At 37.3% G+C, this 26369-nt stretch overlaps 1 protein-coding gene across 12 annotated transcripts in view; it reads right to left on the reverse strand.

Moving 5' to 3' along the window:
- DISP1 (dispatched RND transporter family member 1) overlaps positions 1-26369 on the reverse strand; it is a 161350-nt gene that overhangs the window by 9510 nt on the left and 125471 nt on the right. For 11 of the 12 annotated variants that reach the window (XM_084623984.1, XM_084623992.1, XM_084623987.1 and 8 more), the window contains 5 exons: positions 10934-10963; positions 6213-6336; positions 4746-4873; positions 4202-4299; positions 1333-1430 (listed from right to left, as the gene is read on the reverse strand). In XM_084623984.1, the coding sequence (XP_084480110.1) occupies positions 1333-1430; positions 4202-4299; positions 4746-4873; positions 6213-6336; positions 10934-10963 (478 nt within the window). Of the gene's footprint in view, positions 1-1332; positions 1431-4201; positions 4300-4745; positions 4874-6212; positions 6337-10933; positions 10964-12051; positions 12094-26369 lie in introns of all 12 variants that reach the window. The other variant, XM_084623985.1, reaches the window with a different exon arrangement.

Raw genomic sequence — 26369 nt, forward strand, 5'->3', positions numbered from 1 at the left:
TCAAATAAATTTGTTAGTCTCTAAGGTGCCACAAGTCCTCCTTTTCTTTTCACTGTCTTCTTGATTTTGTTAATCTAAATTTCAGTGAGATTCATTTCTTGACACTACTGGTTGTAACATATTTCACTGCTTATATTGGGAAACTCAGAATCCTAGGTAAGCAAATATCAGCTAAAAAAAAAGGGGAGGAAATTGGCTGTGTTAAGGTGACTGCCTGACAATACTGAAAAATCAATCCTTGATCAAATATCACAATCTAAAAAAACATTTCTGGTTAAATGCTTATGGCATATTTGTTAGGTTAACTGCTGGTGGGAATTTTATTTGGTGGTGGGAAAGATAATGGGCCTCTACCCAGGAAATCAATTGAGCATTACTAAGATAAAATGAAAAATATATGGCCTAAGTTGTTTTCTACACCAGGTCTCTGAGTTTACGAAAAGTTACAGTCGCATTGCAATTTAAAGCACAGTGTTTTCAGCGAATGAGACGCTTATACTTTTCAGATGTATATTCAAATACATTATGCCTTTTAGTTCTGTCAGTTAACGTCCATTATTAGTTGAAACCAGACACCAGTCTCAACTATGTGCACAGTTAACTTCTAACACATGCAAGAGCAACTATTAAATTCCCTTAGGCTGGCTGTTGCCTATATCATTTTGACTCTTTACGGGATGAGAGCAAGGCCCTATAGACACTGAACACGGAAAAAATATCTACTAGTCCGGGTTGACAGGGACAAAGTGTCTTCTTTCATTCTCTCACGTTCTAAGGTGGAAGCAAATTTTTATTTCAGAACTATACAATCTGGCCTGCATTACTTTTGCTGTTTGCCTAGAAACTGTATTTATGTCCCTTTGATGTCTCTGATGCCAAGCTATTCTTTTTTGAGTTCATAGGGCGAAGTGACCCACTGACAGCAAGAGATGTATACAGAACATAAAGATGCAGACAGACTGTCTTAAGGGAAATAAAAGTAAGGGACAAAGAAATGAAATCCTTGCCTTCTTTGGGAAACAAAAAGGTTGGTGTATGATTATGAAAGGAAATACATTGCAAAAGAATAAAATATACTCTTCAGTACAGAAAGTGTTGAAGCACAGAAATAGGCTTTATCTTTAGTGAAGATCACTTGAGGTGCACAAACAGAAGTTCTGATCTGTAATCTGGCAAAATTGTTTTTGAACTAGTGCCTGCCTGTGGATTGCTTACTGTGCAACAAGAAAACAACTTGAAATGCTTTCATCTAGTGGTTAGATATAAGGCACAAGGAGTTTCAAATACATATTTTCATCTGGATTAAGCAGAGTAAAGGTTTTCTTTACTTACCCTCAAATTATCTACATTGCACATTGATTTAATTGCATGCAAGTTCCACAAGTTCTCTCCTTCTGTGGAAGTAAACACCACTCGTGAGTATCGATCACCTGGAAATATAGTAAGAAAGTTTATGAATTTCTCAGGTATGTCTGATATCAGAGACTAAAACAGATTCCCATCATTCAAAAAGTAGATAAAAATTATTTTAACTGTACGTCTTCAGAATATTTGTCTGAAGGTGGGAAACTACCTTTTTCAAGAGAGGAGATGATCTCTTTATCTGAAAGACTTGAGTCCTGTAAGAGCTTCAATCTCCCTCAACATCTTAAAGCTGAAAGAATTCTCTAAACTTCAGTCTCCTATTTTATTCAATTTTATACAGTTCAGAAATCCTAAAAATGTCTAGCCATGCTTATTGTCTGCCCTCTCAGATCTGACAAGTAAGAAGGAAAAGTCTCAGCAGCAAACTATTATAGGTCTATCTTAATTCACAGCATATTGGTAGTGGATACATGATATAATCAGAGGCTGCCTTAGTAAAATAATACACTTGGGGATATCATTAATAATTACAAGGACATTTATAAAATGATTTCTTTGCTTTAGAGGCTGGTGACTTCAGCTGAAGTTTCTGGAAAGTCCTTGGGGCCTTTTTTTATTAAAAAAAAAAATCTGTATTCTGGAAGTTATATACGTCTAATGAACACAAATTCCATTGTAAAAGAAGCTTAATTTATCAGTTTAAAATATTGAGTTACTGAAAGCTGTTTCAAATAAAAGTAAGAGGGAGTAATGTCTTAGTGGCTACCAGAACTTTATGCTTAGCTAACCAGGAATGCATATTACACACACACCAATCTTAAGTACCTTGGAGTACAATATGGTACTTTGGGCTTCATATTGCCTGATTTTGTGTAATTTAGGGACAGACATAGAAGAAGTCCAATAATTCACATATCTTGGAAACACTGTAAGTACAACAGGTAGAACAGATGAAGATACTAAAGCCAGAATAGCGGAAGCCAGACATGCCTTTGTAACTCTAAAGAAGATCTCAAGAAACAAAACTCTTGCCTTCCAAATTAAAATTTGAACATTTAACATCTTTGTAAAGTCAGTCTTACTATATGGCACTGAAACTTGTAGACTTAGTAAGGTCTTAATAACTAATAAGTTTTTCATAAACAACTGCTTTGGACAAATCCTCAGTATGAGATGGCCAAAAAACAAAAATCACAAATGAACTCTGGAGGAGGATGCAACAGAAACCTACAGGAGAGGAAATTACAGAATTAAAATGGAGATGACTAGGACATACATGGAGGAAAGACTCAAATAACACAACAAGTCTGGCATTGGACTGGAACTCCCTGGGCAAGAGGTGATGAGATAGGCCCAGGATAACATGGCAGTGCAAAACAGAAGCAGAACTGAAAGCTATCTAAATGACATGGGAAGAAGTTAAGAGGAAGAGACCATCAAAGATGGAAGGCAGCGGTGAAGGCTCTATGTTCTGCCTAGTTTTGTAGTAGAACTTTAAAACATGCACTATTATGAAAAATGATTTCAATAGCCATCATCAGATTAAAAATCCTATTTTAAAAAAAGAAAATAGCCAGATCTTCTCCTACTGTCAATGAGTAGAGGAGACCAAAAAACCCAGCATAAGGTGCACAAAGCAGAATTGTCACGGAAGATGGGACAGGCTTTTCTAAATGCCTTAGGAATAGTGAGCCACAGCCTCCCAAATCCTGCTGATCCTAAAGGCACACAGGGAGAGAAGTCAAGGAACAAAGAAGGCAAAGGGGTCCAAGATGAGAGAGCTACCATCTTGCCATTGCCTGAGTCCCCGGGGATGGTGTAAATGCTGTCATGGATGGGACTACAGGAGTTAATGCTGCTTCAAGCAGTATTAACTTTCACATGGATTTCAAGATAGATCCTCCCACATTTGCTCTTGCTCAGGAGAGATCTGCTTTGTCTCAATTATCTCTACTCATGAAAAGAGAAAGGATGATCTGTGCCAAATTTTCTTACCTTTGTTAGAAGACAGACCTTATAGTGTTAAAAAAAGAATTTTATAAAAATCTACTTTGGTATTCACTTTTTGCCTCTCTCTCAGCTTAGACAATAGAAACAAATTAGTCACTTTCTAGTCAATTTCACATTCATGTTCTCATGCATTGTTATTAACATTTATACTGCAGTAGGCCCCAGAAGGCCCAGATCAAGACTGGGGCCCATGGGTAAGTACTGTACACACACATACCAAGACATGGTTCCTGTCCAAAAAGTGCTTACTAACACAATGCTGAAATATGTGGCTGGTTAAATATGAAGAGGAATGTTTATTTGTTTTAAATAGCCTTCCCCCTGTATATTTTAAATTTCATGGAAATGTTTCCACTGGTCTTACGTTTTATAAAATCTAAATTTTGGGCCAGATTTGACCTCACAGATGTCCTTTAAAAATAGTGTTGCTAGAAGAATATACAAGGAAAAGTGAATTTCTGTTTTTAGATTTAAGCTGAAGTACAGATAATGCACTACTAATGTATTTAATGTATGTTAAGTGCTACTTCTGTACTAATTATGTTAAGGTACTAACAATTAGGATTGTCAACAACTAAGACCAAATCCAAAACCCTTTAAAGAAATGCTCTATAAGAAAAGGTGAGGTGCAGTGCTTGGTGGAAATGGCTAATGAAGTTTAAAATGTGATTTCGTCTAAATTTCTCAGAGCCTTATGCAAAGAGGAAAAAGGTGCATATCATAAATATAGGGAGCGAGACTTTTTTTTTCTAATAGTGAGACATTTCCTGTGAATATTCAATATTCCCACAATATTCAGATTTACTATTAACACCATTCCACTCACTTGGAATATCGCAGAAAAAGCTGTCTTTGTGGAAATTCCAATCTGCTTGCCTTTTCTCTCTCTCATAGTGATCATCTGACCATCTGTCATCCTGATGACTAAAATGGAGGAAACATTTTTATCTTATTTGAACACAGAATATAAGATTCTTAAAAGGAGTTTCCTAACTACTTACACATTTTACTAGCTTTGGCCAGAGAAAATAGATGTAAGTGCTCATATGACTTCAACATTCAATAACTCAGATATTCATGACACTTTTATCCTACTAGGGACCTTAAAGCATATTATCTTTATCTTAACACTTCTTGTAGTTCAAAGTGGAAAACACAAGACATTTTAAATGGTTACACTATGTGGTAGGGTAAGTTTTATGAAACCCTCTCTTCAGCCTACATGAGGCCTAAGGAATATAAGGGGGGGGGGGATTGTCTGATCCAATGTCCCTTCAAGTCCATGGGAGTGTACTCATTGACTTCAGGAGGCATTGGAGCAGGCTCTATTTCAGCAAGCTGAGACAATAACATGATTAAAAATTTCTTACCTTTTAGCCTGTTCATCTGCATATTTAAAAGGATAATTTGCCAATGTTGCTTTGTACCCTGTGTTTTTCACCATATTATTCCATGTGACCAATCTCTGGCCTATTGCAGTCCCTCTTGGCTCGAAACCCTAAGGCAGAACATTACAGAATTTTATTAGTACATTTCATTCCATTGCTTTAAAAGAAGAATGGAAAACATGAACATCAAAGTGAGGGACAGCTATAATTAGAAAGTTCAGTTACTCCAGACATCTAGTTTAGAGGTGGATTGCTTTATAACAGGATGTTTTGACACAATAATGACCAATTGCATAGGACTTACAGGGTGGTTATAAATTCTGATGTATGTTACACACCTTCAGTAAGAAACAGTGATTGTCAATACTGCCTAACCAATCAGTAAACTGGCTCTTAGTATTTTCAGCAGATAAATGGTTTGAGCTAACTTATCTCAATTACAGAATATTTTGTAGCTTGAGTAATTATCTCTGTTGGTTATCTCTGCATGTCTCTTGTCTTTTCTCCATCCCCAGAAGAATAACTCAAAGCCTTAGAACCATTTAAAAGAAAACATTTTTCTTGACTAATGCAATTTAAAGGACTGCTGACTGTTTCAAGAAATACTAGTTTACTATATTCCATTTTTTCTGTGCAGCGGAACATTATTATAGTAGCAATATAACAACAGTAACTTTGTAGTACTTTAGGGTAGTCAAGTAAAACTCTTTCCATGAGAGTTCTAACTCCATGGTTGAGCTGGTTCAGAACAAATAAGAACTGACCCCAGTGTTTATCAGACTCAGATAAAGATTCCTTTTAGACCTTCAATATGGATAGGACTCCATCACTCAAAGGTTCTTAGGTTCCCTCTTCCTTTAACAGATCCTGGCACCCCAATCCGAAACCTAATTTAGAATGTATGATCTCCAGGACAGAGAACCTGTCTTCTGTGACTATGTTCTAATGTGTGGGGCAAATTCACAACAATATTAAATGCATAGTAATTCAGTTGTTGGACATGTATAAGCTTTGGATAGTTGTCTGCTGGGTACTGGAATTCAAATCTAGGGGGTAACAGACTCTGATGTGCAACCACCTCTTTGTATCCCACTTCACTCTTCTGGTGTCATGATCTGCTAGGACATTTGCATTAGAAGAAATACCAGGAACTGTAAGATCTACTATGCTCTTCCATAGGATTCATTAGATAAGGCTCACTACATTTGTTAGCAGCTTCTCAGCCCTTGTGAAAATATCATTGGGTCTGGACTGCAAAGTTCATACCCAAATGTCCTAAAAGCTCACGTGTGCTCAGATTTGGGGTTTTGGTTTGGGCACATCTGTATTGGAAAGCAATGTAACAAGCTCTCCAAACACTACTTAAATTACCTGTTTACCATTATTGTTGGGGAAAAGAGTACAGCTGAGAAAATTATCTGACAGTACAGGAAACTGTTGCTAACTTACCAGCAGAGGATCAGAGAAGTCTGGAAGATCTGGAACTAATATGCCAACCAATGCACACACCACTATTAACACAGTACACATGCCTAGAACCACCACAGGCCAGTCAGCTATCAGGGCTGCATAACTATAAGGAAAGAAAAAAAAAATCTTAGCAAGGAAAGAGGAATTTGAAAACAAAAGAAGACAAGAACAGAATTATTTCACACCTCTCTCTTTATGGAATAAGACCCATCTAAAGCATGGTACAATTTTTTTATTGCACTTAAATGAGATTAAACTGGATCTCACGTAGATACCAGGCAAAGGTCTGAAGCCTCCATTTTCATTTTTTTTTCAAATTGAAGTGAGAAACAGACCAAAACAGATGATGTTAATCTCCAGCAAATCCCTCTCCTCTTGAAACTTCATTTGGGTTCTTGTTAGGAAAAGTCTTTTTCACCAGTCTATTGGTATTTCTTTCAAGATTTTTATAAAAATATAGATTTCAGTTTAGCATTTTTGGTGTGCTGCTGCTGCTAAGATGATTATTTCTGACTTATTCAAAAATAGATTTCTTTGGTTCACAGGTCAGGTAATGATAATTGCTACTTTTACTCAAACTATTCTGGCAACTTTGAATAAAGCACAATTAACATCATTTTAAGTCAAATTGCTTCATGAGACCAAGTATACATTATTGATTTTTATACTACTTCCTCAACTTTATAGTTCTGGTTTGGTCAGAATGTTTTCCCTGATCCGCACTACACAAGAAAATAAGTGTTTTGCATAAGCCAGAAGAACCATTTGCTTTGTAACTTAAATCTACAATTAAAAAAAAGTTATTCAGAGCTTATTATGATAGTCGATAGAATTTGCTGCAAGTGCAAGGGTGAAAATAAACTGCAGCAACCACACACATACTCAGATTTCAGAATATATCATATCTTGCCAATAAATTCTTGGAGCAAAGAAGCTGTTACGTGCATAATTAAATATTTATCTCAATAAGAGGTTCTTGTTAAATTGACAAAAAGTGTGAAATAATAAAGCAAGAAAATGAAACCGAGAAGTACGAAGTTTACTATACAGTAATTAGTCTTACATCAGTCACTTGAAATCAAGCTCCTTGAGTTCCAAGGACAACTTTACAGAAAGGTTATACTGTCTAATCTTCAAAACAGAGGGGACAAAGTCCGGTGAGGTTTGTGATGCATTTTGAAAAAACATCTGAGTATGAATCATAGCATATTGATAGTAGCCGTACACATGTAAATATTGATCAGGACAATTTATATTCCACTTCCTCCACAATCTCCATAAAATAAAGGTTAGTTGATATTACAGCTCTCTCTGCACCTACTGTCACTACCCTGAGAGACTGTTATTCTTTTGAAAATCAGATCAGCACAACATCTGTTTGTTCTTACCTGGACCCAGTTACCCTCTGTCCAAAGATTTTCTGTCCTATTGCTAAAACAAGATCTAATACGCCTTTTTATTCAAAGGCAATAGGACAGCCTCTCTGGCAGCAGTTAACCATTTCTCTATCATAAAACCAACAGTATTCAACAATGCTGTTACTGACTGCCCTGAGAGTCCTCTGCAGTGTGCCTCAACCTGAAAAATCTTCACTTCAGCAATGAGAAAGGGGTATGTTCTACAGGTTTCAGCACAGACTTGGGAACATTCAAGTGTTATTATGGCTTTGCCTCAGTTTCTCCATAGATAAACTTGGAATAATTTTTACCCATCTCACAGAAGGATTCTCAAGTTTAATTAGTTAAAGTTTCTAAATCTGTTTGAAGTGCAATTTGTTATTAAACAAATCATAAATGGACAACTTGCCCAAATAACCAATTGCGCAAAGTTTAAGAGAGAGGGAGTAGATGACTTAACATTTTTCTATTTACAAGATTCAATATTTCTATATACACCAGATTGTACATTAACTAGTTAAATGTTTGTCGAGAGCTCTGAAAACTTAAAAGTTATTTTTCACCAGTGTGTTGTCACTGCAAGAATTATCCCTTTACCCTGTTGTGTGTAGGATTTCATTCTCTGCTGAGCAGCTTGCTTTCATCTCAGTTGTGCAGAACTCTTCAATCAATAACTAACACTAAAGAAAGTTGTGGCCTATGTGACCTGTTTAAAGACTTTAATAAACCTTACATAGGAAACATTACCAGGTCTTTACTCTTGTAAAATTGTCCTATGTTTTTATGTCACTGTAGTGGGAAGCTCTGATGACCATCAGGCCTAGTGGATACCTCTTGGTTGGTCAAGTCATCCCAGAGGGGGCCCCAGTTGTGGTCTCAATCACCCACTTGTGCTCTGATTGGTCCCCCAGAATCCAGTCAAAACAGAGGAGCAGGAGAAAGGGTGCAAAGTAGGGGACCTGGGCCCACCTACTTCACTGGGTCCTGAAGCAGGGCCCTTGAGGTTATCCAAGTGTCCAGCCTAGTTACTGAGCTACCCCAAATTATGTGTTCTCCAAGGTCACTTCCTAACAGTCTGGAGCTCCTTAGTTTGGGGCATAATCATAGGCTAAGCAGACTTTTCTCAGTCTCTTAGTGTCCTGTTCAGTTAGTTAAATCTCTCTCAGAGCTTTCAACTCCCAAAGAAGGGGGCGAATCCAAGTCCCTGTGGCTAGAGCAGCCTTCACAGAGCTGTTGCTACTCTTGACACAGCTCTCAGCATCAGCCTGGCTTCCTGGTATCACATACACTCATTTCCCCCCTCTCCTAGCAATAGTGTCCTTTTAAAACTGTTCCTGAACTGAGAACACTCTATGCAAGTTGCACTTGTTAAGGGGCGCAGCCTCCCTAGACCAGCATTGCTCCACTCCCCACCCTGATTCAGTGTCGGTCCCATCACAGTTATACACTGGATATTTGTATCAGCAATGATCACTGCAGTCAGAATAGCAAAAGCATCCATTTGAACCATGTGACAACAACATTTGTTTCAATATAATTTGCAGTCCTTGTTGGTTTTCAACTCTCCGATGTAGTCTTTGTTAATTAGCCTATGTGCTTTTTAGTACCTTGAACATGCAAATAATTTCACAGCTCACTGAAAATGCAAAAAAACGGCATGAGTATCTGTATCAAGTAGATTCACAATAATTTTAAGTAGCCTCTGACAAATCTGAAAATATCATTCCCTTTCCAGCCAGCATACATTTTTGAGATACAGTAATTAATTCTCTTTTGTCAACTTCAAAATTTCAGATTTTGGTTGTCTGAGCTTCATTTGGCACCACTAATGACGCCAGTGTAAAGCAAGAAACCGCTTCAAGTGATTTGTCCACAAACAACTGAGATCCTAAGTTGTTATCCAAAAGGAAAAGCTGGTCTCTCCACTTCTACTTATTTTGTAGCCATTGTGTGGGAGATGGGAGTTTTAAAATTAAATTGTAGTTCTTGCTCTAAAAGGCAAGCTGTGGATTTGACCTGAATTTAAAAAATGTGGGTGCATCGACCTGAAGATGAAAACGACTGGCCTCAGACCTCTGCCCCCAATTCAGAAAAGCAATTAAGCATCTGCTTAAATCCATCCCTAGTCAAGAAAGAGCTCAAATTTAAAACGGCACGCTTAAAGTTAAATATATGTTTAAGAGCTTTCCTGAATCAAGGCTTCAGTTTCCTGACTTATACCAGCTGATTAAACCCACCAATACATTGGTGCAACTGGCTGAAAAGAGTCAGAGGACTGGGCCAGACTGGTAAGCAAGCCATTTCTTCAACCATTCAGTAGCCCGAATCAAGTGGAAGTGCCCACTAACCACAAAATTCATAGCTGCCTGAAATCTAATTTATGCCAAAACATCTGCTGCATTCAGTCTAGTCAGTAGTATGTTAACATTTCCTACACTGCTTTGTGGTATGGTGCTACATTTTCCTAATCCACCAAATACATATATTTGTGATTCTTTACTTGCCTCACTGCACTTCTAATGAGCTGGGAAATTGTGTTTGAATACTAAGCAATAAAATAATGCTTAGGAGTTCCCTTTGTGAATCTGTCTGTGTGTGTATAATGAGAAAAACCTGGTTCATCACATTCTGGTTGCACACAAAAAGATATATACAACTTTTCAAAAGGTCTAGTTTGTGTATATTTAAGAGGTTTTCATTGTTTCACGTACAATGGAAATTTATTTGATTGGATTTATAAGCAGTATATTCACTGAACAGATCTATTATTTACTGAGGGCAATTCCTGCATGTGGATTATTCCTTTAACATGTGTTCATTTGAAATGGTATCTAAGATTTCAGGTGCATGCACAATTTTGGGTAGGCCATTCTACTTTCTTCCATTAAATGTACAGAGCCGGTACCCACGCCAAATTTGTGTTTAAGGGTAGGAAAGATTATTGCAATGCCCTCTCCTGAGCTTTTTAAATCAGGCTGTTTTATAATTCTTGGTGTTAGACCAGGGAGTTTCTGGTGGTACACTCAGGAGCAGGACTGTGGTCAGCTGTGGATTCTGTGTGCCTGATGTGGGTAGTGTGCGCACACAGTATTTGAAAAGAAAAGAAAATTAAAAAAGAATCAGAAGACAACACGGGATATGTCTTCAATTAATATTATTCTTTCCTTCTGTTTTTAGAGCGAAACCTAGTCATATGCACAACAGCTGATTTTACAATACACTATCACCTGTGTATGAGACATGGTTTTCTTAACATATGAAAGAACATGCACAAGATTTATAAGTGCTTATACGGTACCTTACCTTTTTGGTAACTTGAATGGTCTGGCTGGTCTGAAGGAAAAAAAAAAAGAATTATTGAATGTAGGCAAAATGCACTAATACTTGTGCACGAATACTTTTTTCCTGTGCAGTTCCAGGGAAGAAAATATTTTAAATTGGCATATTCTATCCTGGCATTATCCAGAAAAATGGAACCCAAAAAGGTACCCAAATAAAGCCCATTTCAACTGCTAATGATGTTGTTGCTTCTTTACTAGAAATCTAGCTCTACGGAAGTTATTCTGAATAGCAAGAGAGAACAGGCACAAATGTATTGGTTGCTAATACTTGCTCTTCTTCAAATGGATCTTATTTCATGGAGTAATCATCTTCATTATACACTTCGCATTTTAAAAAATTGTAATTAAGATGACCAAAAAGCGGTCTCTGGGGGAAAATCATAAATCCACTTAAAGATTCAATATCTATGGATATGACAAACAGATGTTACAAAGATGTAACTAAAACCACAGTTTCAGGTGAGTATGAACTTGGTTTTACTTTCTATGGTCATCTTTAATACTGTTGCTATATTCTGTAGACAGAAGACACTAACTAAAGTGACTTTTTTTTGTGAAAAATGGTCTCTTATAGTACTAAATTCTCAGTTCTCTGAAAGAGTACAGGTTTTCTAATTCCCACACCATGCATTAATGGCTCAGAATTTATGAGGGCTTCTGAGATTGTTCCAGGCGCAACTAAAAAAGTCCATTTGTCTAAGAATAAGATACATTGTCTCTGCAAGAGATACTGAGTGAAATCCTGACTCAGGGGAATGAGCTGTACCATTATAGGCATCTTTGTACAGGTATAACTGTGTTCACACTCGGGGGCTGTACTGCTTTAACTCCATGTTTCTAAACCAATATAGTTATGGTAACAAAAACAAAGAAACAAAAACCATCTATGTGTAAAACAGCCCCTAAAAAGTTAGGACTCTTTAGACCAAGCAGAAAGCTCAATCTTATGTAGAATAACTTAGCATACCACTTCACACACATGCTGACCAGCACTGCTGTGATAAGAAAGGAATAATCAAAAATAAGTTTTTCAAGCAATACTCAAATTTAAAGCATAAAATAAACTACATGTTAGCATACCTATTACTGGGCATCATCAATGACACACACGCCTTACATCAGCTGTGAAGATGAAAGAACAGATAAAGCAAGACAAACTAAACCTGGTTTCTAAACTATCTTTTAAGCATCATAGCTAAGTCTTTGTGGTCTGGGTCAAATGATACAAAGAATAACTACAACTCTTAACTACTTAATTCCTGTATCAAAAGAAAAATTAAAATGACACAGCATTTTGAATGTAACTGTACTTTAGAAATACAAAAGGAATCACAAGAAAACAAACGTTTTCATTTTATAACCAAAATAGGGCTAAAAGGCATAAGTCCTTAAAAAACAAAAACAAAACTAAACTTTGTAGACAGATATGTTTTATTGTTTTTAGAATATTTAATAAAGCATTTATTTTCCTACTGCTGTGCTACATTTTGATTAAACCCAAGCTGACGACTTCAAGAAGTTGAACACACATTTGTAAATGATCATGGAATTCGTCACTATTGATGGAGCAGGTGCTCGTAATTCCCAGAATTTATAGGGAAAACGGAAAGTCTCATTGCATTTGGTGCTGAACAAATTCGGAGACTTGACGTAATGGAGGACTTGAAAAATCCATCTGCCACTGGAGAGTAAGCAGCTTTTCCTGGCGCGTAGAAGAACCTATGCCAAATTCTGCAGAATTTTACTTTTCCTTTGACTTAATTAAACAAAGAGTTTCTATCCCTTGCTGTTGCGAAGATTAAATGCATTTCACATTTGGAAGGTTAACAATGCAGTGCTATCTTGCTGGGTCTGGAGAGAGAGAGAGAGAGAGAGAGAGAGAGGACTGAAGTACCCCTCTCTGCTGCTGCTGGTCCCGCTCCTCAGAGTTCTCCTATGATTTAACAGAGTGAAAACAGACTTGATTGTTGTTAGCTTTTACTGCTGCTATTCTGAAAACTGTGGGCAACCATCAAACTGACATCCTATCGATTGTACTACTCCTTGAGAAAGCTATGAGCAGCAATGGAAACAGGCAGCAGAGCTATTAACTCGGATATAAATGGGGGAATATAGATTAGCAAACATTGCTCTGTGTTAGCAGCCAGGAAGCTGGAGGGAAATGGTAGAATGGCAGAATGCCCAGTGCCCAGCTACAATAGCCAGGAAGCTGAGGAGGCATTGTGGAGTCCCTTACCTATGCAGAAGATAGGAGGCTTTAGGATGGGAAGGAGAAGAGAATAAATGCTCCTTCCCTCCAGCAGCCAAAGGGGGCTGGCACATTTGAAACCTTCCTTTTAGCTGGAGGGCGATATGAAAGATGGAATCTCTAAGAGGGATCTAGGAATCCCTAAGCAGGATCTAGTAGGAATCTCATCACCCTTCCCCATTTCTAGGAGTAGAGGGACTGGACTTCTCACCATGGTACTACCTCTGGACAGTGGGGCCTTCCCATCTTTCACAATGGACTCTGGAAAGTAGATTAAGTTCTCTGGCAAATAGGTGCCTGCAAAAAAATTTTAAGCCTTGATGTAACAACCTTGATCTAGATTCAAAACTTCCAGCCTATATGGCAAACTCCGTCAGTCAATCATTGGGCTTTTATGGTCTCTGAAAAGCACGACACGCATATAAATCTCTATATAAATATTAAAAGAAAAAAAAAGACATGGAAGAAGTTAAGATAGGGTATCATTTTTCCACCTACATTAGAGACCTACTTAGAAGATCAATTTTATTTATAGGTTTCTCTGTCGCGTTCATTATTGTAGCATATAAGCATCACACAAACAGTAAACCTGCACTTATCCTTTCAACATCCAGAGGGAAGGGTTATAATTCCCTATTTACAGATCAGGAACTCAAACAGAGAGATTAAGGCCAAAATTATCATATGTCCACTAACTTTGGTTGTCCAGTGTGAGAAACTTAAAACAGAGATGCTGAAAAGTCTCAACTTCAGCCGAGGTCAATGCAGTTACCTCTGAAAAAACATCAAATTAGAAACCCAAAATTTGTAGCATCTAAAACTAGTGGACTCTCTTGAAATTTTATGCCTAAGTGACTTGCCCAAGATCACACAGGAATTCTGTTGCAGAGTTAGGAACAGATCCCAGATCTACTGACTCCCAATACAAGACCATCCCTTCTCTTTCAGCCCAATTGGTAGACAGCGTGGCTGAGTGCTCTGAATGTGGTATGGACCAAGTTCTGCAGACCACTCTCAACGTATCACCAATATATGAAGAGGTTTCTACTCAAAATCATTTGAATCAGAGTTGAGTAGCAATAAGACCATGTATGAAAAGAAATGTTCACGTAAATCAACAAGCTTTTGGATTACCTCAAAGCCAAAAGGCTTATAAACAAGAACAAAGGGCAAATTAGCTAGAAAGCTATAATTAAATGCTGTAGAATTTTTCAGAATGACAGCCACTCTCAATTTACGGTATCGTTCCATATAACTATACAAATTATGAACCTTTAGCTTCATTCATGTAATAAAAAAGGTCAAAGCTTTGGTGGCATGATCAGCTCTTTGAGTAGAGGGCTGAGGGAAAAAAATTAAGGAAAGATTTTTCAACTCAGGTTGAAGTGCAAGAGACAGGTGGATAATCTACACTCTTAGTTTACACTCTTAGTAGATTGACCCCATGGCCAACCAATTTCTAGCCTTTAGAAATAAAAGATCTGCATTTCAATGCACGTTCTGTCACCTGTGAAAATGAATTTCATTCTCTAATCTGGACATAATTACAAATAACTGAACCACCACACTAAATGGCACAACTGGCAGTATGTAACCCAGAGAGATCGGTCTGGTATTGGAACAGTATGGGCTATTGCAAGCAGATTTGTGATGTGTTGGCAGGGTTATGTAGAGAAGTTTGCCAAGCACATGCCTGACTCGCATCAGTTCCAACAGGCTTCACTTTAATCAGCAGATAATTAAACCATAAAAACAGAAAAATTAATTAAGTAGCTGCTCTGTAGGGACAAATACTCTCCTCTCCACAAAACTGGCTTTCCACTGGAGTGCTCCAGAGAACAGAGCACTCCCCTTTCCCCAACCACTCCACCTACCTCAGGCTGCAGGGCTGCTGCAATAGTTTCCATGGCAGCTACCCCCTCTCCTCAACCCTTAGCTAGTTCATCTGGGTACCATGGCCACACCTGTACCCTTGTCCCCAAAATACCCCCAGAAGGTGGTCTGGTTGGAACAATGTATTGCTGAAGTATGCTGTGACACCTTCCCAGTAGAACTGCAACAGCATCTGCTGCCTGTTCCGTCAGACAAGGCTGGATAGGGAACTGTGTTCGTTTTGCATCTGTCTCATAATTAGGGCTCACTGAGCATTTCCATTATAAGTCTATCGTGAGGAGTCTTCGTACAAAATGTTTTTCCTAGGAAAAAACCTCATTTTCTTTTATACGGAACAAAAAAAACCCTCCAACTTTAATATCTTTGTGAAAACAAAACGCCTCAAACCCACATTTCCCTTCTGTTTCCTCTCTCCTCAAAGTATATTCAGAGCTGAACAAATGACGATGATTAAGTCCTTCAAGTCTGGAAAGGTTAAAGGTCACACCTGCTATCAAATTGTTTTCTTTCAAAAGGCATGCATAAAAAAAATTCTGTGTACACCAGAATGAATTCCAGCAGTGTAACCAATACCTTGCAGCTGTTATAATATCTTTATTACACTGGTCAGTAGGAAAAGTTATCCCCACAAACTTCACTAAAAAATTCTTTCGTTCTGCCCTAAAATACAGAAATGCATAGCAAAATGGATCTTTCCTTCTTAATTAATTAATCCTACTGTGGGTAGTTTTTAAAGCACTGTACTTCTATTTAATTCATTTATGTAACTCTACTGAACTTTAAAGAAAGTTTTGCTGAAGAAAAAGATTGCTCATCGATCTTCGTGAGAAAGGAACTGTAGGTTTTGTAAGAATTTCACTGAACACACTAACAGTGTACGTAAGTTACCCATATGAGAAAGCCCAACTGGAGAGGATTCAAATTCAACTCAAAGCTAAAATACCTCTGTGCTTAGCACAACAGGGGTAATGCTGAAAAGTGATACAGCAAGGATTTAAGATAGGACAATGCAGGATTGAATTGCTGCATCACAGCACTAGTACAATTGCAGTAAACCGTACAGGAAAAACTGAAGAGGGAACCTTGTGGTAGACCTGAACTCATCCACAATTTACTGTGAGCCCTCCACCATGGTAGTTGCAGCTGTCATACCCCATTCCATCCTTCCCTAATGGTCCACCAGAGGCACAGGATACCATTCACAGAGCTGTTTTAGGCTGTGTGCCTAAAACGAAAGCACAATGCAGCAGTTCACATTAGAAAGATTCCCTCTGCAACCTCGACTAGCAATTTAGTTTTTATTTTAAACAGCAGGGAGCAGAGTGTTCTGCCATATTCTGTCTCCAATGCTCTACACTGGAGCCAAAGTCTGTTCTTAGTTACACCCAGGTATTCCCATAGACATCAATGGAGTTGCACAGGTGTAACAGAGGGGACAGTTTGGTCCCCAAACTCTTAGCCTTTGGATATAACAAAAGTATTATTAATTCACATCACTTCCCTAACTTTTACCTGGACATTTCCTTGCATAAAACAGTGCTGCATTAGCACGTGCCTCACTACAGAATCATAAAAATGTAGGGCTGGCAGTGACCTCCAAAGGTCACTATAGTCCATTCCTTGTGCTGATGCTGTATCAAGTATATCCAGACTATCCCTGACAGGTGTTGGTCAAACTTATTCTTAAAAACCTCCAATGGTGGAGATTCTCCAGCTGGACCGAGGACAGACCCCAGAAGCACCCCACTAGCTATGGCCTCCCAGTTTGGCAGTGAACCATTGATAACTACTCTGAGTACGTTTCAGCCAGTTATGCACCCACCTTATAGTAATTTCATTTAGACCACATTTGCCTAATTTGTTCATAAGAATGTCATTTGGGACTGTGTCAAAAGCCTTACTAAAAGCAAGATGGATCAATATGGAACTGTGCTAAATGAATTTAATGCTCATCAATAAAAGTTATGCATGGTTTGATGCTTTTAGCAGTCTCTTTGGTTCTTTGACCTAAATTGCATTAGAGGAAAACAATTTGCAGGAAACCCAAACGTGTTTAAGGACAAGTGGTGCTCCTTAAAATTACATAGAGCTTTTTTCTCAGCCCTCCCATTGCACTTCTAGGTTGGGAGAAACTCTTTTTACCCCACAGATAGGAACTGTCATACTGGATCATTAATAGATGCTCAAGGAGGTGCTAGAAATCCTACAGAAGGCCGGTATGGATTAACCAACCCACAAGGCCACGGGAAAATTAGCAAAATAGGCTGTGGTTTGAAACCTGTTTAGCCAACAAATTTTTCACTTTAAAAAACTTTTCACAGTGTAGACAGTGTTAATTGTGTTTAAAAATGTGTTCGCTGGGTTGACAAATGACCAGTCAGCATTTTTTTTAAAAGCATACCTTGCCCTTTCTATGCTAATGTTTAAAAACCTTGTTGGTTAAAACCTGTTAGCTACACACATTTCAAAACACAACCTACTATAGGCATAGCCGGTTCCTTCCAAAACATTAAAAAAAAAAATTCTATTATAACTATAGATATTCTTGTTACCCACGTAAGTGTTCAAACCTTCTCCAAATCCTGTAAAGTTCCTGACCTTTTCAAATGTTACCTCGTGATAATTTAATTGAATGTCCCCTCATTAATGTATTATTAGAAAGAGTGAACAGAAGTTCCTGACCCACATTCTCTACACCATTCGTTAATTTGTATGCTTTTATTAGATTCTCTCTCAATTGTCTCCTCTTCAAGATAAACAGTTCCAGTTTATTCTATTTCTCTTAAAGAGAATTTTTCCATGACGAACTATTCTTGTCACTCATTTCTGAACCTCGTCTTTTTTTGCTCTATCCTTTTTGAGCTGGGATGACAAGAAATGAACACACTATTCCAAAAGGGGAGACATTAATGATTTATATAGGATTTTATTTTTAGTACTAGTCTCAATCATATTCCTTATATATCTGAAGATTTTGTTTGCTTGCTTTTTTTTTTTTTTTTTTTAAAACGGCTGCCCCACAACCACCCAAGGAGTTTATTAAGCTCTTTGCTGTGATGGTCAGGTCTCTCTGTCCAAGTTGTTACAGCTCACTTGGAACTCAGTAAGGTACATGAGTAATTCACATTATTCCTTTATATGCACATTGCTTTGCATTTGTCAGCATTTACTTTAACTACAGTCATGTTTCTCGTTTAGCTAGCATGGTTAGTCTCTCTGAGGGTCCCCCAGTCTTGACTAATCTAAACAGCCATATGTCATCTGCTAATTTTGACACTTCATTCTTCAACCCTTTCCCCTGATCATTAAACACCAGCCTTAGTTTAATCTAGGTGGCACCCCACCATTATCCTTTCACCAGGAGAACTGACCATTTAAGCTTGTTTCCTCTCTCTTAGCCAGTTTATGATCCAGTCCATTATTTTGCCTCTCACTCTTTGTTTCCTACAATGACACTTCAAAAGGGTGCTAAAAAAATACTGCTTTATACTTTTGCCATAGAAGTCACACAGATATAGAGAACTGGCATCTAGTTATTCCTGGCAAATCTTATAGATGGTGGGACAAGAATATGGGTTTGGTTTTATTTGTGTACAGTCCCTTAGTACAATGGGGGTCTGTCCCATGATTAGGAATCCTATGTACTACTGCACAAAATATAAACAAACAACAATTAAAGGAATTTACATACCCAAAAAGGCTTAGTCTACAAAATTATTCTCAAAGTAATTTAGCCACTAACAAAGAAATGTCCAGAGCCCTTCTGTTCCCACCCCACATAACTAAGGTAAAACAATTGTTTAAAACTGTTGTTCAAGCTGAGCAGAGCACATATCTGTCTATCTAGAATCCCAAATGCCCCCCATCATTGAAATATCTTAAGCATCTCCCAAACATTTATGGACTTCTCCTTAACATATCTGTTAAACCAGAAAGTGTTATTTCTATTTTACCAGTGGGGAACTCAGAGACAAGTTAAGTGATTCACTCAAATTTATATAAGACAACTATGGGAGAGTAAGGAATGGAATCCCCTTTCCTTCCTAACATGAACCTCAAATAAATCTTTATTTATGCAGGCCAAATAGTAAACAATTGGATCCTAAGCACCTCATCACTTGAGACACTTAAAATAAATCTAGACAAAACACTAGATATCATACTGAATGGGACAATCCTGCATGGGCAAGATAATGGCTAGACCAATGGCTTCCAATCTGTAGTTCAGAGAGAGTTGGCTGGTCAAAGTGCTGGCTGTTCTCCTTGGCTTCAGCTACTAGGTTACACCAAAAGTTGAAAATACATTAAATATTTTCCACATAAACAACTGCTGCAATTGCAATAAGGATATTAAGTGATCACCAGTAAGATGGTCCACCTGATAACAAATAGCTGAGAAGGCGGTCCATGAGAATCACTATAATGAGATGTAGTCCACTGTCAGAGACAGTTTAAGAACCCAGAAGTTAGACAATTTAATAGGTCTTCTCCAGCTTCAATTTCTGTGATTAAGGTCAAAGACCATTTATACTTTACTGAATGAGTCCCTCACCTCCATCTTCCTATGGCAACAACTTGTGTCACTGCATTTCACTTTGCTCTGAAGTTCACTCTTAAGAGAGTCAAAATATTAAGTTACAAATAGCTATACTTACTGAAAGACTTATCAATAGAAAGACTCCCCTGTTCAAGGATCATGAAGCAGTTAACAACGGCATTTTATTTTGCCCAAGGGAAGTTCTCCCCTTTGTTGGTAGATCTGGTTACAAGTAGTGATAAAACATAGCTTTTTATCATCTACTACACTGAGGGATAAGCTAAAACCCTGCAAGACAGAACTAGATCTGCACCACAGTGTACATCTTCCATCAGGACTTACAACAGAAGTTAAATCCCTACTGGGAAAATAATTATGCTTTCAGCATACTATTCACCATCAGAACCACTTCAATCGTTTTTAAATGTTTTTTTTTTGGTGATTAAACTGGAAACAACATCTGATCATTTAAACTATCATTTAATTTAATGATTAGATCAAGTTACCCTAAAATGTTTAACAAACAATACTGATTTAATTTTCTGTTATACCTTTCTTTGCTTCTAATCACAGACTGGCTCTTGAAACAGTTTAACCACGTGATGTTTGCACCCTTGATTTGTGCTTAGCTTTGCTTATTTAGACCTAGAAAAAGACAACACACAGCAGAACATTGCACCAATGTTGTACAAGTTCTCAAGATGCTGAATTCTTCATTTGATAACTACTTTTGTTTTCCCTTTAGCAGAAAGCATTAAGAAAGGTGCAGACAAACTTCTGGTCAACTTAAATGTACATTTACAAGCAGTAATCCAGAATGCTTTTGTTTCTCTCTCTCTCTCTCATGTTGTTAGGATGGGTCTTAAAATAATACTAACTAAAGGTTCGTCTGATCACAGGTTAAGGCAGTGATCTTGCAAAGACTTACACATGTGCTAACCTTTATGCATATGAATTATTACTTCAATGAGATAGTTCACATGCATTAAGTGATTCATGGATGCAAGTCTTTGCGGTAGTAGAGGCCAAAAATCAAATTTCTTTACAACTGTGACTAAAATATACATAGCATGTCATATTTTTACAACTGAGACATCCAGACTTAAGGGGTCTCATGTTTTGCTTGTATTCTATCCCACTCCTCAGATTATTTGGGACATCTTGCCCTACACTCACAGTAAATGTGAGCAACTAAAATTGCCGATTTCTGCAAGGGAAGGAAGTGCAATTAAGAGAATCAACAAAAAAAAGCTACACTCTCTAAATGCTGCTTGCTACCACGGATGACTTTGCCAAGGAAAATTCTGCTCTGGTGAGTTAGTGTAGCAAACATATTGGGAGAAATCCTGGCCCTACTGAAGTCCATGGCAAAACTCCACTAATGTCTTTCTGGTAGTAAACCTACATTAAATCCATTTGTTAGTTTACTGACCCACTTTTGAAAAAGCTAAACCACTTTAGACATCTACTGATCATGAGCTTTCAGTTGATGGCATGACATGAAGATTGGTTCAGCATGAAAATAGGTTTCTGATGGGCAAACAGATGTGTGAAGAGTTGAATGAATGAAAGAATATACCAGTTTTGTACATGCTTAATTTGAGCTGGATATTTTTATTTTGATATTTAATGTCAGAGTGTAATTATATACTATTTTTAAAATTAAAGCTTATATAATGTTCAGAAATACATACCCCATAGATTACTTTTAAATCTAATTCTCACATAAATGCTCCAAACTTTCTTTCATGCTGCCCCGTATGGATAAACATCCTTCCTGAATTTATTTGTAAATCCTCCGTCTCTGTATTTAAGCTACTAGGAGACTCATTTTTGCCATGCTGACATCTGATTTATACTGAGATCCCTAAAATAATTAACCTTTCCACACTTCCCTTCCATGTTCCCTAAGAAAAGACCAAGCATCACCTCATCCATTCTGTTTGCTGGTGTGCCCCTTCCCCCAGTTTATAGTCTGTTTGACTGCCTTTATATGGTGAGCACGCTGGGACAGAAACCATGCCTTTTCTGTCTGGTAGGCCACCCAGCATATTGTGGGTGCTAATATACAAAACCCTACACACCATGGATTTTATTTTCCCTCCATCTCCCTTTCACTATAGAACCTAGATCTCTGAAGACATATTCTGAGATAATAGTATATCACATTAAATGTTCTCCAAACAGCTGCTCTCCAAACAGGGCAACCACTTTTAAGGACAATTCTTATATAAGATAAGAACATTGCTAACAACACGGTTGAAATGTCTCATCACAGTTAACCATATCTGTAGTAATATTCTCAATGACAGAATTTATAAATTTAGTGTAAAGTAATTTCTTCTTCCTAAGGCCTAAATGTTTATATATTTCTTTTCAAATGGCTCTAAAAGCAAAGCTACACAATGCTTTGCAAGTTAAACAAAAGTTTTGAACTATTCAGGAAGACAATAAAAAGGCTTTTTATAATACCACCATGAATCATTATTTGAAAACAAGCCAATAACTAATTTGGAGCAGACTAATATTATTTCAAGATCCTTCATAAGTCCGAAGCCATTTGTCTTATTTCCTTTCTTTATAATTACAGTGAAATTAACAGATCTCTTCTGGGACTTAAATGATTACTGGAGTAGTTTTCAGCAGCTTTTTTGGCACAAAGTTACTTCCTTACAAAATGTTATTTATATAAATATACATATTAAAAAACTAAGCTGTTATTATACTTCCCAGTTTAATGTAGCAATGTAAGGTCATGCTCACACCTTGTATGCCTCTGATGGACAGGAAACGAACATGACCTAACAAAACACGATATACATATGCGGGGGGGAGTGAGGGAGGGTGATCTATCAAATGACACCAGACAGGACAAAACGGATGTAGGTGAGCACATATTTTAATAAATGTATTTCTAAACAGAAGGTTTTGCACTATTTTATTACAAGCTAAACTGATTCAAATGAAGCATGTACAAGTTTGACTCTGGAATCAGGAGGCTACAGATTTTCCATGTATTATACTTCAGCTGGTACATGCTTCAGGCTTCCTTCCTGTGCAGATGCAAGGACTTGTGAATTAGTTGTCAAAAGGGTCCACTTCTATCTATTGCACAGCCCTGCAGGTGTGGTAAACTTTGATCCAAGTCTTTTTGAAGACAGGCAACAATCTATTAGAGTTACTTCCAAAGTGCTAAATCGTTTAGACACATTATGGAGATGGGAAACATTACCTTTACCTTTCTGTATTATTAAATCTTCTTTAAAAACACTCTGGCTTTACTTCAACAATTTTGTCCCCAGTTCAACAAAGCACTTGTATGCTTGAAGTTAAGCATGTACTTAAGTGCTCAACTTAATAAGAATGGACTTAAGCATGTGCTTTAATGTTTTGCCAAATCAGGGCCTTTAAGGCCACATTCTGACATAAATACACGAGCATAGCTCCCATTGAAGTCTATCATATTTACATGTGAGTATTTGAGGGTAAAATTTCACCTTATGGACTTTATAATCCTATGTATATATCTACTCATGAGACTATGCACGGAAGGCAAACTCATACCAGTCTCCCCAGGAAGCCATCTTGCACTCAATATTACTCACATAAGCAGTATTAGCTACAATGCAAATGTAACCCACCCTTTGTGCTGGATCCAGAGGATGACAGTCAATTAGAGCCCAACCACAGAGCCTAGACCTTTATCTCAAGCTGTTGAAACTCATGCTTTTTAAGCACAGAAGTTCTCTGGTTCAATCCCTACTGTCAGTCAAAATGGTGGTTATGAACATTTGCATGAGCATTTACATATAAATTCACATCCGTTTAATGAAAATAAATCTTTGAAAGCCATTTTGGATTCTCCACAACATAAAGCGAGTTTGAGATTATAGTCATGTAACCATTAATATGTAAATGTGCATACAGGCAATTTGTACAGGAAGTCAATAATTCTACTTAGGATTTTCCACAGTCATCCCACAGAGCTATTCTGATATTAGAATTTTTAGAGCCACGGTTACATTAATTTTTTTTAATAGCAGCATATAAAAATGCATATTCAACAGCAGTGCTACAACATTAAACTGACTTAATATACCCATTTATTTTGTATTAAAAAAAAAGGCTTCTCTAATCCATTGCTGACTTTGCCTATTAAATTCACTCCTCTTGTTCAGACATCATCTACTTTATTTCCTGAGAAGAAATTCATTATTTGAATCTGGTTTGCTTATTAAGAAGCAAGTGAGAAAAAATTCAGGACTTGGTGAAAACTTCAGTGGTTCAGTATTTTATTTATGGAAAAGAATAAAAACAGTGCTCGACTACTGGATAAACTAAAGGAAACAGGATTAATGTAATCAGTATTTGTCAGCATAAAAAAAGCTATGAGAAGAATAAAAAGTCAGCATAAAACCATCTGTCAATGGAATCAACTAGATACACAATGATCTTTTAAATTATAACATAATAAGAATTCTGCAGAAGTATTCTCTTAAGGGATATGCCAGTGAATACTGGAAATGTGAGAAAGAAAATAATTTGATCATTGTTTTTAATGATCCTTTTCTTAACATGCATGAAATTTTTGCAGTTTTATTAAAAGGCAAACAGAAGGCTGCAGATTCCAATCACACATAACTCAAATTAGATTCCGTGGTCTAGTCACCAAAATTTTGTTTTCCACAAAATTCTATAATGCTGCTTAGAGTTGGCATTCACTAAATCACTATTCTGTGGTCTGCTAATTAGTATATGGGACTGGAAGTAAGGAAAACCAGGTTCTGTTCACAGCTCTGCTACCAATTTGCTATGTAAAATTGGGGAATTAATTGAGGACAGATCATGATATCCTTACTCACAGTTAATAGTACCTTACACTAGGAGTAGTCTCACTGGAATCAATAAGAATACTTGAGAAGGTACTGAACATGAGTAGAGGCTTCACAATCTAGCCCTCAGTCTCGGCTCTCCAAAGGTGATTTAGGCTCCTAACTTCCACTAAAATCAATGGAAGTTTGCAGCCTAAACACCTTTCACAATCTGGGTCTTCGTGCCTCAGGTTTACTTATCTTAATGTTTACAGGTAGGTAATTACTTAAACAGGTGTGCTGTAAGATGTAAATTGTTTGTAAAAAGCTTTGCGGTCCTACAGTAAAAGACTACAGATTTTTATTATTGTCCCTCAAACTTTCCAGTTTACAATCCTTTTATAGTTCTTCTAATAACTACCATTTTCCCAGGGCAAAAATAGGTCTTAACATTGTTTGCATAGTTTTCATTTTCTTTAATCATAGATGCTTGAGACAGAGAATTGCTTGTATGATAGCTGTAAGGAAGGCAGACAAACTGTGCAATAAAACAGGCACCACAGTGGAAAACACTATGTTGCAGATTAAAAGGATTCTAAATTTTTAGATTTCCAAGGTTTGCACACTGAAAGAACCAAAGACTGAAAAACTGTTTCCATGAGGAACAATCAACAGTTTATTCCTTTAGACGATACAAAGATGAAAAAAGTGAGTAATCATAGTATAAATGACCAGATTGCTATGGCTCTAATTAATGTCAAACCTTTTGTCATCTCACTTAATTATTGTAATGAGCAACTTATTAGAATTCCCATATAACACCTACAATTTATTTTTGTTATCACCCTTTAACACACATTGCACCTCCGAACTAGAAACAAAATAAAGTTCAGTTTCCAGTATAATTCATATTTGTAAATACTCAGCTAAGTAAATCATGTCATGCGTACTCTCAAAAAAATGTTTCAACCACTCAATATATAGTACATGCTTTTATATAACAGTAGTCACCTCCTCTCCTTTATATGAGAGCAACGGAATACTATTTTCAAAACTAGTTTTATTTCTGGAGAGTATGTTTAAATACATTCTATAATGTCAATGAATGATTACTAAGATTCCAGTAAACCCAGGATTTCTATATGTAAAAACATGTATATTGTTCCACTAGTGCAACTGGACAACTTGTAGAATGAACATCAATGCAATATTGATAAAGACTTATTTAGCAAGGGTGGTGGGGAGAAATCTCACACTGCTGTTATTGTTGTAACAAAATTAATGTCAATTACACTCAGAAGGATCAAACTTTGGTCTGGGTCTGCACCTTAAATCTGGGTTGCCATAGCAATGTCATACAATGTGTGAAAAATCCACATCCCTGACCAATTTAGCTATGCCAACCGAACATCAGTGTAGACGCAACTAGGTTGACAGAAGAATGCTTCCCTCAACCTAGCTATCATTGCTCGGGGAGGTGGAATTCCTATACTGACGGAAAAACCCTCCCATTTGCATACGCTGCATTCTACACTATGGGATTATGGTGGCACAGCGATAGTGCTATAGCTCTGCTGGTAACAATCCCTGTAGTGTAGAAATGGTCATGCTGTTTTCTCTCACACAGACACTTTTATTCCTCCTTCTCTGTTCAAGTACTTTTCCTTCACTGAGAAATGTGTGTGTCACCTATTATATCACTTGCTGCAGGATGAAGGAGGCATTATGAAATGCTGTCACAGGGAAGGACGGACAGATTGTAGGAAGGCTAGATACAGAGAACTGTGGTTATTTACAAGCTGCTTTTTGAAACCCATCTTCTTCATCCCCCACATAGAAAAAAGCCTCAGAACACTAGGAATATACCCAGCCCCTGCATACACCTTTTCCATGAGAATACTGAAAACCA

Source organism: Lepidochelys olivacea (assembly GCF_965140295.1).
Source record: "Lepidochelys olivacea isolate rLepOli2 genome assembly, chromosome: 3".
Taxonomy (NCBI): domain Eukaryota; kingdom Metazoa; phylum Chordata; order Testudines; family Cheloniidae; genus Lepidochelys; species Lepidochelys olivacea.